The 14,162-nt window shown below is 33.4% G+C and overlaps 1 protein-coding gene across 1 annotated transcript; it reads right to left on the reverse strand.

Annotated features, from left to right (window-relative positions):
- Positions 1-7,379: 7,379 nt before the first annotated feature.
- On the reverse strand, positions 7,380-13,431 carry LOC107768451 (uncharacterized). Its single transcript, XM_016587579.2, has 5 exons — positions 13,147-13,431; positions 10,804-12,094; positions 8,496-8,896; positions 8,341-8,401; positions 7,380-8,226 (listed from the first exon to the last, which is right to left on the reverse strand). The coding sequence occupies exons 2-5, from the start codon at positions 12,007-12,009 to the stop codon at positions 7,684-7,686; spliced, it is 2,211 nt and encodes a 736-aa protein (XP_016443065.1). The 5' UTR covers positions 12,010-12,094; positions 13,147-13,431; the 3' UTR covers positions 7,380-7,683.
- Between the last annotated feature and the right edge of the window lie 731 nt (positions 13,432-14,162).

Here is a 14,162-nt window from a genome sequence, read left to right on the forward strand (position 1 = left end):
TGATTCTAAACAGGTTGGACACATAATTCACTGTGAGTACAAGTAATAAACAATCAGAAAAAAAATGATTACATAAAAGGTCTTATGAAGACGGACATAATTGAAAGAAGATAACAGAAAAAATCAAACAAACTAACTAAATCATGCAAGCAAATATAAGTAGAACACAAACAAGAACAGAAGGAAAAGAAACTTATCTCGGACGATTAAGAACAGAACAAACCAGGCTCGAACTTGACTTGACCTCTTTTGAGGTTGAACGGACTTTAATCGAAGTGTTCTCAACTGAGAACACCTTGATTAAGGTCTATTAGACCTCAACCCTTCGTTTAATTGGACAAACCCCCAGGTTTTGGATTTCTAGGGTTCTTTGGGGCTCAGATTAGGGGTTCGAACCTTACTGGTTAGATTCGAACCAAACCAGGCTTGGTTTGGTCACGAGGGAGGTCAGGGGAGTAACTGATGTGCATTTGGGGTGGATCGGCATAGGCTGAGGTTTGGCTCAAATCTTCAAATGAAGATTCAAGACGATGGGGGAAGATTTGAAACCAACGGTTTGCAGATCCGTGTCCAGGGGGTCGTGGTGCACTAGGGGTGTTAATCTGGTGGTCACCGGCATCGTTGCCGCCGGGTTTATGGTGAGGGGGTGGAGAGGCGGCGCTAGGGTTTTGAGGGGTATTTGGGTTCAGTCTTTGAAAGAGACAAGGATGAGGGAGGGGGGTCTGGCTTAGGGGCGTGGGGGTAAGAGAGGAAGGCTTATATACGGGACGGGGAATTAAATTTCGGCCGTTGGATCATTGATGATCAACGGCCTTGATCTATTCACTTAAAGGGAAGGCGTCGTTTGGTTTAGTGTTGGGAATGGGTCAATCCGGGTACCAATGGGTCGGGTATCTGGGGAAAGCCTGGAGTCGTTGGATTGGATGGGATGAACGACTCTGATTAGTCATGCCTAAACGGCGTCGTTTGGATTAATGAGAGACCTGAACTGGACCGTTGGATCTGTTTGACCAACGGTCCAGATGGAAGGTGCCAAAACGGCGTCGTTTCTTGTATCTGGGGGGACGGATTGGATCAATGTGTTTGGGCCTGATTTCTTTGGGTTTTAAAAATGAGCCCAGGTCCGAATCTTTTCTCAATTTTTGCACTCTTTTCTTTTTCCTTCTTTAATTTCTAATTAAAAATCCGAATTTACAAAAATCCTAAAAATAAATTATAAAATTAAAATTATATCACACAGACATTAATTGATTTTTTTTAGTAATAATTACCACACAATATCATATATTAATTAAACAAAATCAACCTTTAAACGATAAAAATGACAAAATTACCAAAGATAATATTTTTTTGTGATTTTTATTCATTTAAAACCAAATACTATTTAGTTAATTCCTAATAGTAGAATGAGATCCTAAATTTATACGCAACATATTTTTTGTTTTTTTAATTAATAAAAATAAACAATCAAAGACAAAGACTACAAATAGCTATCAAAAAAAAATGTCACGCAAATTCTCAAAATTATACACAAAGACAATTTGTTTCATTTTTCGATTTCTTTTGGAGTAATTGTCGTGGAAGCAAAAATCACGTGCTCACAATTCTGATGAAAGAACCTTTGACGAATAGATTTACCTCATCCTTAGCTCGTAGATCAGATCTGTACATGCCATTATTCTCTTGACAAATGAAAGCAATCTACTAAAAAGCTACTTGACAATCATAGGATAACATTTTAAACTATTTGTGATAAATTTTTTGAATAAAACATGGATATTTTTATGAAAAATAAAATTTTAAAATTTAAATTAAAAGTTAAGCTATTCGGTTGAATTATATTTTATCAAAACTATTTCTAATACACATTAAGTCCTTTAAGTGGAGTCCTCTTAATTCTTTAATTACATACGGTTGTAGAAAACAATTTTCTTCTATAATTTAAATTATGTTAGATACTTGAAATAAAAATAATTTTTTCCCTTTTCTAATTTAAATAAACCAGATATGAGAATTTTCAAAATTTAATACATATCAATAACAACTTCTGATGTGTTTTGATCACGATAAAGTATTTTTCTATCAATAATATATTATATATTTGACTCTAATGTATAAGAAATTCAAATTTCAAGAAAAGACTCTTTTTCGTTCTCGACATTAAGATTTATCCTAAGATAAGTATCTTTTTAAATTCTTATCAATATTGTAACTTTTACCGCTTTAAATTAGCTTATGTACGATTGAATAAACAAAAATAGATATTTGTATACAAATAAACATTTGATCAAGCTGATATACTGCAAAATATGGCTGCAAAAGTTAACTTTTAAGAGAAATATCAATTACTAAAATAGGTTATAACTTCGAAGGTTCAAGTTGTGAGATTATGGCACATTTCATATCGCGAGAAATCAAAAAAACATGTTAATTTACTTGCAATATTTTAGATGTTTCATCAAGAATCTCCAACTGATCACTTTTTTCTATGATTTTTGAGAAAAAATCATTTACCGCTTAAAACTGATTATTTGAAATTGATTATTCGTTCTATGGAATTTGTCCAACTAATTATTTATCATAAACTAGATTTTTCTCAAAAAATCATAGTACAAAATAAACAGTTGGAGATTCTGGACGAATACAAAATGAAAGAATAGCATGTATATTACATGTACCTTTTCATCCTGAATAAGTAATGCAAGCGAGAAAGAATTGTTTGGATTCTCGCGATATGAAATGTGTCATAATCTCACAATTCGAACCTTCAAGTTCCAACCCCTTTTTGTACTCGATATTTCGCTTAAAATATTAACTTTTGCAACCATATTTTGTACTAGAGTCTGTTTGATCAAATATTTATTTGTAACAATACGTAAGGTATTCATACCTATTTATTCAGTTATACATAAGCCATATTTAGTTATATCTTCACATAGAGGTGAAAACTTTTGCTATCATATTATCATGCTTATAGTTATAGCAAAATATATTTGTGCAAAAATTGCACTGAGAAAGTGGTACTTCAAGATCAAAAATTGTATATGCTTCAAGCAACTTAAATCCTTCATGGATTGTCATATAAGTTAAGCCATATAATAGACTTTAGATGCATATCAAGTTTTCATGTCATGCTAGACATATAAGATATCAAAAACTGATTGCACATATTATTGACTTTATACTTTCAAGTATTTGAACTGCAGGTCCAAAACTACTTGTCTTTCATATGAAACCAAATTCTACTTGAATTGTGTCTCTTCTATTTGGCCATTATTTTTGTGTCTATATTCGAAAGACTTAAGATCCTCATCTATACTTAGCGCTATCATAGATGTTGTCGACGAACATTTTAAATCAGTTTCAACCTCCTTTTTTCATAAAGACATAACATAGAGATCTCTTCATTAATATATTCAGGTACCTGAATCTCTCATGAGATTTTATGAAGTGTTATGTCATGTGATCTTCTAGATCACTTGCATCTTTTATTATGATCATTTTGATCATTTGCTCATCTTCTTTATCAAAAAGTTTATTTGAAACTGATTTGTCTATATGCTTTAAGCGTACCATGGACTTTGTCCTCTAGGACTTAATAGGCGCATTTGCAATGAGAATATAGTTACTTTATTTGATCAGCAAATGTGTCTGGCATGCTTGCGGTATATTGCAAATGAATTATCCTTTCATATTATTTTATTCGAGGATCTAGATGTACACATGATAATTCATTCCACGTAACTTTTTCTCAACTGCTTATCATATCTCCCTCTCATGTTAGAAAAACTAACTTGTTTCCTCAACTTTGAGAACTCACCTTTGTGCATTATGGTGTTAATCAAAATATATCTCACATATCAATAATAATAAGATGGAATTATTTGGTTCATGACCTTGAACCACTTGTATGGAGAGAAAATAATATACTTTGGTATATAACATATATCAAATTGATATAGATAACTTTGTTCTCATAAACAATAATTTAACTATTAAGTGGAGGCACTCAATAAATCATCTTGCTAAACCAACTTATCAAGATGAACTATCTTGAATAGAAAATATGGAAATTATGCTCTAAAATCTAAACTAAATTATTGAGCAAGTTACTTCGCAAAATACCATGTTGCAGATTATTAATAATCGCACATGTAACCATCTCATAGATGCATCTTATGTGGTATACATAGCAGGTGAATGGGCCCATAATCACCTTTGATATTTCCAGCATTCATGCGATTCAATCCCAATTTTAGTTGGTCTATTGATTAATGAGAACGAACAATATAAGAAAATTAGTAAAGAACTTTCTAGTTCTTTAATATTTACTCATGCGAATTTTATATTATTTTTGCACATCATACTTAAATTGATATGGCTAAACCAATTATGCCAACCGAATAAATTATCAATATTGATAAATTTCAGATCTACACCATGACGTGTACAATTATCAATAAACTCCAAGTTTATTATGATATGGGTTTTTTATATCAATAAACTTCTACTTTATTGTGGCATCTTTTTATTTGTGTAGTACAAATTGGAGAATAAAGCGGGTAACTTTCACATACATATTACCCTACAAGTTGTAGTAATAAAAGATATTAAATCCTTCCTTTATTTATAGTCTCAATATAATCAACTGCTTTCGCGTATACTTTGAAAACTGAATAAGTTTCTTTGAGACTTACTACAACACAATATCTTATTGGTAATCAATTGTATTTTTCCAAAATAGTATAACTGGCTCTTGCAGAGTTCTTAATTAATTTTGTAGTACCACATATTCATCAACATCCATATGATGAATATCTCTTTTAAAGAGAAAGTTACACCATTGTGATCATGCTCAGAATTCTGTACAAGATCTGTTTCTTGCATTACTGTTGCCTTTTAATAATCACTTCGCCAAAATATTTTGGCGTACAATAGGTATGTGACCAATGACCAGTCATGCCATAATAATGACATTATTTTCTTATTTCCTCTCAAACCTCATTCTAGAGGTGAGCGTGGTATATTCACTACCACTAGCATGTTCATATTCTTCTAAGAATGAATATGTATTCATAAATCACATGTTATCACATTCACATCATGAATGAACCATAATCATCTATATGTGCTTTACAAAATCTCATGTCAAATCGATGATAAATATTACTTTCACAAAGTGAAAGATTATTTTGAAAATCTTTATTGTTCTCATTACCACAATGATGACGATTATAATTTCGTATATTGCTACGTCCACATCCATTGATACATTCATAGTAATAATTATGTCTTCTTTCAGATTTATTACATATTTCTATCACATCTCTTAAGGGAATGAGAATGAAGCAAATTCAATGGTACGGGTTTCCAATTCTTTGCCCACAATCATACGTGAATCTGATTATGGCAAGGCAAATTCTACCACTTTGGGTGGTTATAATTTCATACAAACTCTACTAGAGTTATAATCAAACTTTATTGTCTTTGCTTGTATATAAAATCAAATTATAGAATTCAAGAATTTAAAAGAGAAAAATAAAGTAAAATACTTACCTTAAATCCAGAATTTAATTATGAAGAAAGTTCATGGAACAATTGGCAATCATTATGCTCAATCCCAAAGCTTCTACTCAATTGGCCAGAGTCTCGTGTTGATAACGTGTTATAAAATAATAAAAGAAGAATATTGCAAAGAAAGAGAGAGAGAATTCTTATTGTTTTGGAGATGAATTACAATGGAATAGAACCCTTTATTTATAGGGAAAGAGTGACTTAGCCACCAAGTAATAATCCCAGAATCTCTCTAAATATAGGTATTCACCGTAAATAAAATTATATTTATAACAAAAAGATACTTGTCTTCTTGGTAAATCTAAAAATAGAGAACGAAAAGGAGTCTTTTCGTAAAAGTGAATTTCTCGTTATTCTTTATGGATCTTTCAAAATAGAGTCATATTAGTGTCAAATATGTGATATATTATACTCCCTCGTGGTCCAAACACATCATAAGTTGTTAATAATAGATTTTTACAATCATTTGCATCAACTACGTATCTAGCTTATTTGAATTAGAGAAGAATAAAGCTATTTTAATTTTTTATTTCAAGTACATAACAAAAATTAAATTTTAGAAGGATAATTTTGTAATAAAAAATTCACGTATTTAACAGAGTAATTAGGAGGACTCCACTTATCAAGGGACTAAACCTGTATCAAAAGTAGTTTTAGCTCAATCGTAATTTTATTTTCATTCAAATATCCATATTTTAAATAAAAATCTTTTAATACATGATTAATAGTTTTGTCCTATGATTTGCAAGTGGCCTTTTAGTAGCTTGCTACTTGGCTCAGTGACATTGGAGAGAGAGACCGTGCGGTATAGATTGCTTTCATTTGTCAAAAGAATAATGGTATGTAGAAATATGAACTACGAGATAAAGGACAAGGTACATTTGCTAGTAAAAGATACATCAATGATAATTTATTTCAGTTTATTATGTACTAGTATTACTTCTAATAAGGCTATCATGAACCTTTTTTTAAAAAATAAATATTTTATCAAGAAAAAGTATACTAAGGACCCGTTTGGTCATAGATTTACCAAAATAAATTTGAATTTTATTTGGCAAACACATGTTTGGCCATAGATTTTGGCTACATTTTGACAAAATCTCAAATCTCAAATCCCAAAGCTGATTTTGGGCCAAAATATCACTATAATATTTTTTAAAAATTGCCCCAAACTTTTGTATTTTATAAAAGAACCCACCATTTATTATTTTGTAACAATATTGCTTCATCTGCTCGGTCATCTGATAGTATAACATGTAGTTCATTATAAAAATGATAATTTTGTACCAAATTTATTTATGTTCAAGACTATGGTTTGCGATAATATAATGAATATCTATAGATAATGGTATTGTTAGGTATTTGTGATAATATTTAGAACTTGTAGGTATAAGTCATATTTCATGTTTTTACAAAATAAATTTAGGAAATATATTTTGAAAACCGATGTCCAAACACATGTTCATCTTCAAATCAAACTTCATCCAAATTAGATTTTTCAAAACAAATTTAAAAATTTATTGGCCAAACGCTAGCTAATGTACTTGAATTAGTTTTCATTCATCTTATTCAAATTTCACTTTCTTAATAACATGTTATAGTGATATATTCATTCACTTCTTTAAATGGTAATACCGCTTTCTAAAAATTCTGTGTATGCCCTTAGCATTCCTTTATCCTTGACAAAAAGTTTCAGATTTGAGCTTTGTTTGTGACAATTCCAACTTGCGTACTTATTGTTTGTGAAACTTTTCCATTTTGCCTGCTTAAAAACATTGCAGGACTTGACCTTAACACAAAAATTATTAGATCCTTAAATTTGAATTTCCATATAGCAAAGGGTCCAAAGTATTTCTTACCCTTTAGTTAAGTGAACACATGTTCGTTCACTTGTATTTGAGAATCATAATTCAAGAGCCTTGTCATAATATATGGTTAAGCCCCCTATACTTACTACTACATAAATGACAATCTACAACTATTTTCCCCATACCTTTATGGTGCCTTTCACTACTCAATATATCAACAAAATTCAGAACATTTATCTTGTGATGTTGTCATTACGTGGCTTAAACTTAAACTTGCTAGACAGCTGTCATAATAAACCATTCAATCTACAAAGTCATGAATCATCTGACCTCCAAACTGCTGTCTGAGTCGATGTTCGTGTAGTTGTTGCAACTGTTGCTGTTGTAGTGCAGCCTCAGCATTTTGCCTTAGACCCAATGTCAACGACACAGCTCCTATACCTCCGATTTCAAGTCCATTTCTCTGGTAAGGTACAAACCCCATTAACGAACCATCCATGCTAGCAGGAATATGACACTCTAACCTTGACCGCTTTTCTTGATTCTTCCACAATATATCTTCGTCTAATCGTTCTGAGGGGCCGATCCCTGAGCAGTCATCTTGCTTCTCTGACATGCCACTCATGTTGAGCACATTGAAATGTTGGCCACAATTTGAAATGCTAATACTATTTCTATTCAATCCATCATTTACATGGTTTGGTCGTTCTGTCACAAGCTTCCCATCTGATCTTCTGACACTAGAGCCGGTTTGATCTCCCAATCCTTTAGTCTCCAGCGTATGAATTTCTTCAACCATGGGTTTCCACACACGAACACGTGCATTAATGAACCAATTAGAAACCTGTATTAAACATATCACGCTTTAAGTTTGTGTAATGTCATGAATGTATTTAGAATATAAAAGTTAGAATTTCTTTCTATAAACTGCAAACCTTAAGGATGGTCGTAGACCTACCTGGTTTCTAGTTAAACCAGTTTGAGTGGCCAACATGTGTTTATCACTATCTGTAGGATACCTACAAGTAAACAAAAAAGTTATTTCATAACATTATCACATGGAGTCAGAACGACAGTGGATTTTTAACAGAGCATTTGAGAATAGAGATTTACGGGTGAAGGAAGTGGTCGAAAAGCCAAGCTCTAAGAATAGCCACAGCACGCTCGGGTAAGCCTCGTTGGGGCCTCCAGACATGTTGCTGGGATTCAAAAAAGGCCACCCCGGCTCCGCCAGCTTTCTGCTTATGTAAACTCTGGTCAACGAATTTCATCTTCGATGAAGTTCCATCACCTTTGCTCATGCCAGATGCTGGGGATGGCAAGTCTTCACCTAATGCTTGCCTTATATTCTTTAGGTGATCCGAGATGGCATTCCTTAATGATCTAAAATGTTGCGAGATCGATTTGAGAGCTAAGGAAATGTAAGGGGTCGCTGCACTGAGCCCAGCCACAGTTTCAAAGGATGAGACCACCATTTGCATTTGCTGATGATATTGTTTGTATCTTCTACAAATCTGTCACAAGTATATTTAAGTCAATATAGTTCTCATCTATATTAAATATGCACCAAATATAAAGAAGCGATATGGTGCAAAATGTTCCATTTGTTGCTTCTATTTTTGAACTTTACAATAACTAAAATTTCAAATACAAGTTTGAGCCGAAGGTCTTTGGAAATAGCCTCTCTACCTCCACAGGATAGGGGTAATGTCACGTACACACTATCCTCTCAGACCCCACTTGTAGGATTATATTGGGTATGCTGTTAAATTTAATCCCAATAATTTGACACTGAAGTTCGGTTAATCTGTGGTAGAACGTCAAATCAATTGGTAGAACAAGTAATTTTTTAAAAGATGTCGGCAACAGACGTACTTGGTTAGGACATTGCTTTACAACTATGAGAACATCAAAGTATGGTCTTTAAATGATGAGATTCCACTTTAAAAAAGTCACTAAACAAAACATCATTGATTGAAAATCATTTTATTCTAAGCAATGCTCTTAGTTGAGTAAATAAATGTTCATGCTGATGGAGAACGTAGATGTTAAAGGCACCAAATCATAGATCGACCGGCAAAGAAAAAAAGACGGTAGGTTCAAAAAGTTAAACTATGTCCTACAACAAAAGCAACCAACAGTCTCTTTGCCATGTACCTTTAACAAGCTGCATATTTGCAAGAAACAGCAACGAAAGCTGAGAGCCATTACAAGTGTAAATATTAGCAGTGAAACCACTGGAAATCACCAATCTAAGAAGATAATCTTAAGCAAGGGAGACCCAATATTGTGATACTTTGAGTAAAAACATGTATGATGTGAACAAACAAAACCTGCATTTTGATTATATCTTCTTCTTTTAAATAAATCCTGGTCCTTCTAAAAGAACAAACTTCTTTTAGTTTTATGGAGCTAGTGTACAATATATCATATTAAGAACAATGTCACAGAACTTTGATCCAAGTTTCAAATTCCAACAGGTGAATGCACTTGATCAAACTGGCAACTCCGTATGAACCTTTCTCAATGATTAACAGGAAGCGTCATTAACAAATGGAGCTTACAATTTTAATACTATTGCTTCCCGTTTACTCGACATAGCAAGTGTAATTTTATTACAGCCAGCTAATCGTTTTATAAAAGTAGGATACAAATAAGTCAATGTAGCTAACACTAATTTTATACTGAAGGGAACTCCTCTATAACAAGTGCTACGATCGATATTCAGCAATGCTTCTAGTTCAGAATTAGGGCTCTTGATTTATTCCAAATATTAGATATACTATACCATGTCCTATTTTTTACACAAGAAAAGTGACATAGTGAGATACCATTGTTAGCTACAACGATTAGCTAAACTTATGTCTCTATCAAATGAAACTGAAATTAGAATAGCGAGCCAACAAGAAAGTAGATAATCATTCAAACGTCCTTCAAAAAATCCGCATAAGATTGAAGATAAATGAAAAGAAATTCCTAACGCTGCCAGGCGGGGCAGTCTAGATATTAGAGCACAACGCGTGATGTATGGGTTGGGCGCAAGTCAGCACGTCTCTAAGATTTAATTATAGAAGGATAGAACGGCAAGCCCATTATCTGGGGAGCTTCAAACCATATGCCACTACGCCGTCGGGCTTTGTCGGTTGTTAAAAAAAAAAGATAATCTACCTAGTAAAAACACTCTGCAAGACATAACGGTGGGGATGCATGCAAGAAAAGGATTCACAGATAGAAGAAAAATAAGAACTCATGAGAAATTCTAGATACACTACATATTGCAAAATTATAAAACCTTATGAAAATTACATTATACAGCAGATTAAACAATTTTTTGATTGGAAAATATATGTTATGCAAGAAAACTAAAACATCAATTGATTGAAAATAAATTAAGCTAGATAAAAGGAAATATTGCACAAACCTCATCCTGCATATATATTAGCTTCGCCTTCTTTTGCAAATAATCAGGCCGCCCATTGGATTCAGCTGATGAGCCACCCGAATCTCCGACAACGGCTCCTGATGAAGACTCAGCAGCATTACCATCACAAGAAACCCTAACACCACCCTCACGAACTTTCTTCGAGTAAATGCAACTTTTAACGGTGTTTGAACCGGCTGCAAGATTGCATAGTTCGTCCATCAACTGTTGTGCCGGCCTTAGAAACTTTGAGCTTTTCAGTATAGTTGCATAACCAGTGAAAGGACCAAGTGGCACTGCACTCCGATGTGCAATTGCAAAATTTTCAGATAATGAACTTCTTTTTTCCATCTGTACCATATTTGTTTTTGATGTTGGAACCGGTGAGAGCGAGAGAGCTAACGCCTGAGCGTTAGAATTATCAGGAGCAGTACTATTAGTGCTCACATTTGTACCCAATTCACAACTAATCCATTGATGACATCTCTCAACCGGCCTACTTACTAAGTCAGAAGAGTTTCTCACGTGTAACGGGCGAGAATGATCAACATAATTTGGAAGCAAAAGAAGTTCATTCCCGCTCTCCGTCCACGCACCACATCCAGGCATTTCTACACCTCGGGTTCCAACGGTGGCAGAAGTGACAACTTGTTGAAGAGTATCATGGTAAAGTACTGCGGTGGAACTATATTGCATATTAGAGGATGAATTAGTCACGGGAGACTGCTGTATTTCTTGATAATCGAAAAAATTGGGCTTCACATCCATGGTAGAAACATTATTCAAATTCAACGATCCCGATAAACCTTGATCCCCTACAAACATTGGAGTACGTAAATTGCTTTCAGTAACAACTCCAGATCCACTTGAATAATTTCCAACATTATTCCAATTACAATTACCGGTCTGCTGCAAATCAATGCTTTTCCAATTGCTACAATTTTGTGTAACATCATGACTAATTCTATGATCAAGCCGATCACTTGCAGCTCGCAACTCTAGATTATGCATCATCATAGAATCCTTATTTGACACTACAACAGGTTCCGTGCTTGTACCGAAATTAAACATTTCAGTCGACATTACAGATGGATCATACGAAATATTTCCATATTGATATGGTTGAATTCCTTGCTCCGAATTAAACCTCAACCTTTCTCTCCTGCTTTGTTGTGCTACATGAAATTCAGACGTTTGGTCGCTCATCTCAAACTAGAAAATTAAAACCCAATCACTTGAACAATTTCAAGTGTTTTGTTATGATCCACTTTTAATCTTTATCATTCAATGCCTGCATGGTCCAGAAACTGGAAAATTTAGTATTCAACGAGAATAAAAGGCGTAAATGAATTAGAAACAAATATCATCATGTTATAATGTTAGAGTAGTATAGTACACCATGAAATAGCACAGGAAGTCCAAGCTGGTAGGTAAAATAGATACATAGGAAGCAGATGGGAAACAATAAATGAGAAATTAATAGAGTCCCAGAGACACAAAAGATAGGTGAAGAATAATAAGATACAACAACAACAAACCGGGTATAGTTATTCAAGTGGGGTCTGGGACCGTAGAAACTATGACCCCACCCCTCCCGTGAAGATAGAAAAACTGTTTTCCGTAGACCATCGGCCCGAGAATAAATGTCAAAAGACCACTGTAACACACGGGGACGAAGAATGGAAGGAGACACAAATTACAGTCCAAAAATTTAGTACTGTTAACGTTTTACCACAGACTCTGAAACGCTAGGCAGTAATGTCTCCTAGAATTAGCCTTATTGGACAAGCAACAACATTTTACCACGCTATCTCTTTACAACAGTTACCACAAATTGAAAATAAAAACTGTGTGGAAGGAAAGATTTACCACAAGTAAACTTACACCAAAGAAGTTGCTAATAAGAAAGAGAAAACATACTGTAAAGCGTAAAGAAAGAAAAACAAATAAGTTGCTAACAAGTAAAAACAGACCCTAATTCAAACCCCAATATGAAAACTTTATATTTTTTTATTTCACTTCATTTCCCGCAGTTATAAAAAAAACAGTTGCGAATAAACAAAAGGAACAGAAAATGGCAGTGAGAAAATTTCATGAATGTCTCTTCTGAGCTATAACTAAGCTTAAATAGTCTTTTTAAAGACAGAAGAAATACACAGTTAAGACTTTAGAAAAGAATTACTCTACTGCTTTCAATGCTATACTGAATTCTTGTCAAAAGAGAAGGAAAAGAAAAAGATGAGTGATTTAGCTACAGAACAAAACCAACCTAGAAAAATTGAGAACGAAAAGAAAAACAGTGTCGATCACAGTAGTAAAAGCTTAAAGCAAGAAGTTAATTACCAGTAAATAAAAATATGATCAGTAAGAACTCGGTAAATCTTGATATAGAGAGAAACCCATTAAGGAGAAGAACATGCCGGCCAGATTCCGATGAGTTTTCCGGCGCTGGAGAGAGCTATCTGTAGAGTAGAATTCAGGAGAGGGAAGAAGTAGTAAGTAGTACAATGATTGCCACAGTTGGGATGGGGTTGGAGTAGGGGGTGGTGGGTGTGTTGAAGTGATAATTGCCAAGAAATTTTAGCTTTAACGTGTAAGAGAGAGAGAGTAGTACTTGCCTACTTGGTTAGCATTTAAAGGGTTTTTGGCGGACAAGGGATGGGATTTTAACGTCTCTTCGTCGTTAGATTTGACGGCGAATATTGTCACAGTCAATGAATCTCAATGAAATGAAATGGATTGATTTGAATTGAACAAGAGCCTTTTGGACAAAATATTATTTAACCATAGTTTGAAAGGAGAAAAAAATTTCTTTTAAAAGAAATAAAGTTTGTGAGTTTTTATTTATTTCTGTTCGACTGACGTTTATTCTATTTGGTTAATATCCAGCGACAAACTCTTATATTCCTTTTATTATGATATTTTTGGGGAAGGTCTTGGATAACAAGACTATTTTTCTTATGTTACTTTGTGGGGTTTGGACATAAGAATTGTAAAAATTTTAAAAAAAAAAGTAAAAATGGTATTTGAAAATTAGATGTGTGTTTGGACTTAAATTTAATTTTGGGTTGTTTTTAAAGTTTTGTAAATGATTTGCGTGAAAATTTTAAAAAATAACTTTTTGGAGTTTTTGAAATTTTTTAAAAATTCCAAAATTTATCTTCAAATGAAAATTGAAATTTATGGCCAAACAACGATTTCGAAAAAAATGAAAATTTTTCAAAAAATGAAAAAATTGTTATGTCCAAACGGACTCTTTATACGAGAGAGTATTTTTCGCAATTTCGACGAGGCTTGCCCTTTAAACTTAGGCTAAACATGCATAATACCTTAATTTCTCATTTGATGATATCAAAACT

The sequence above is a fragment of the Nicotiana tabacum genome, chromosome 18, assembly GCF_000715075.1.
Source record: "Nicotiana tabacum cultivar K326 chromosome 18, ASM71507v2, whole genome shotgun sequence".
NCBI lineage: Eukaryota > Viridiplantae > Streptophyta > Magnoliopsida > Solanales > Solanaceae > Nicotiana > Nicotiana tabacum.

Excerpts from the sequence above, each read along its gene's own strand:
- LOC107768451 (XM_016587579.2), bottom strand. The coding sequence starts at position 12,009 with ATGAGCGACCAAACGTCTGAATTTCATGTAGCACAACAAAGCAGGAGA. Across the intron at positions 8,897-10,803 it reads TAATATATATGCAGGATGAG|ATTTGTAGAAGATACAAACA; the intron begins GTTTGTGCAATA and ends TACTTGTGACAG. Across the intron at positions 8,227-8,340 it reads CTGGTTTAACTAGAAACCAG|GTTTCTAATTGGTTCATTAA; the intron begins GTAGGTCTACGA and ends TGTTTAATACAG.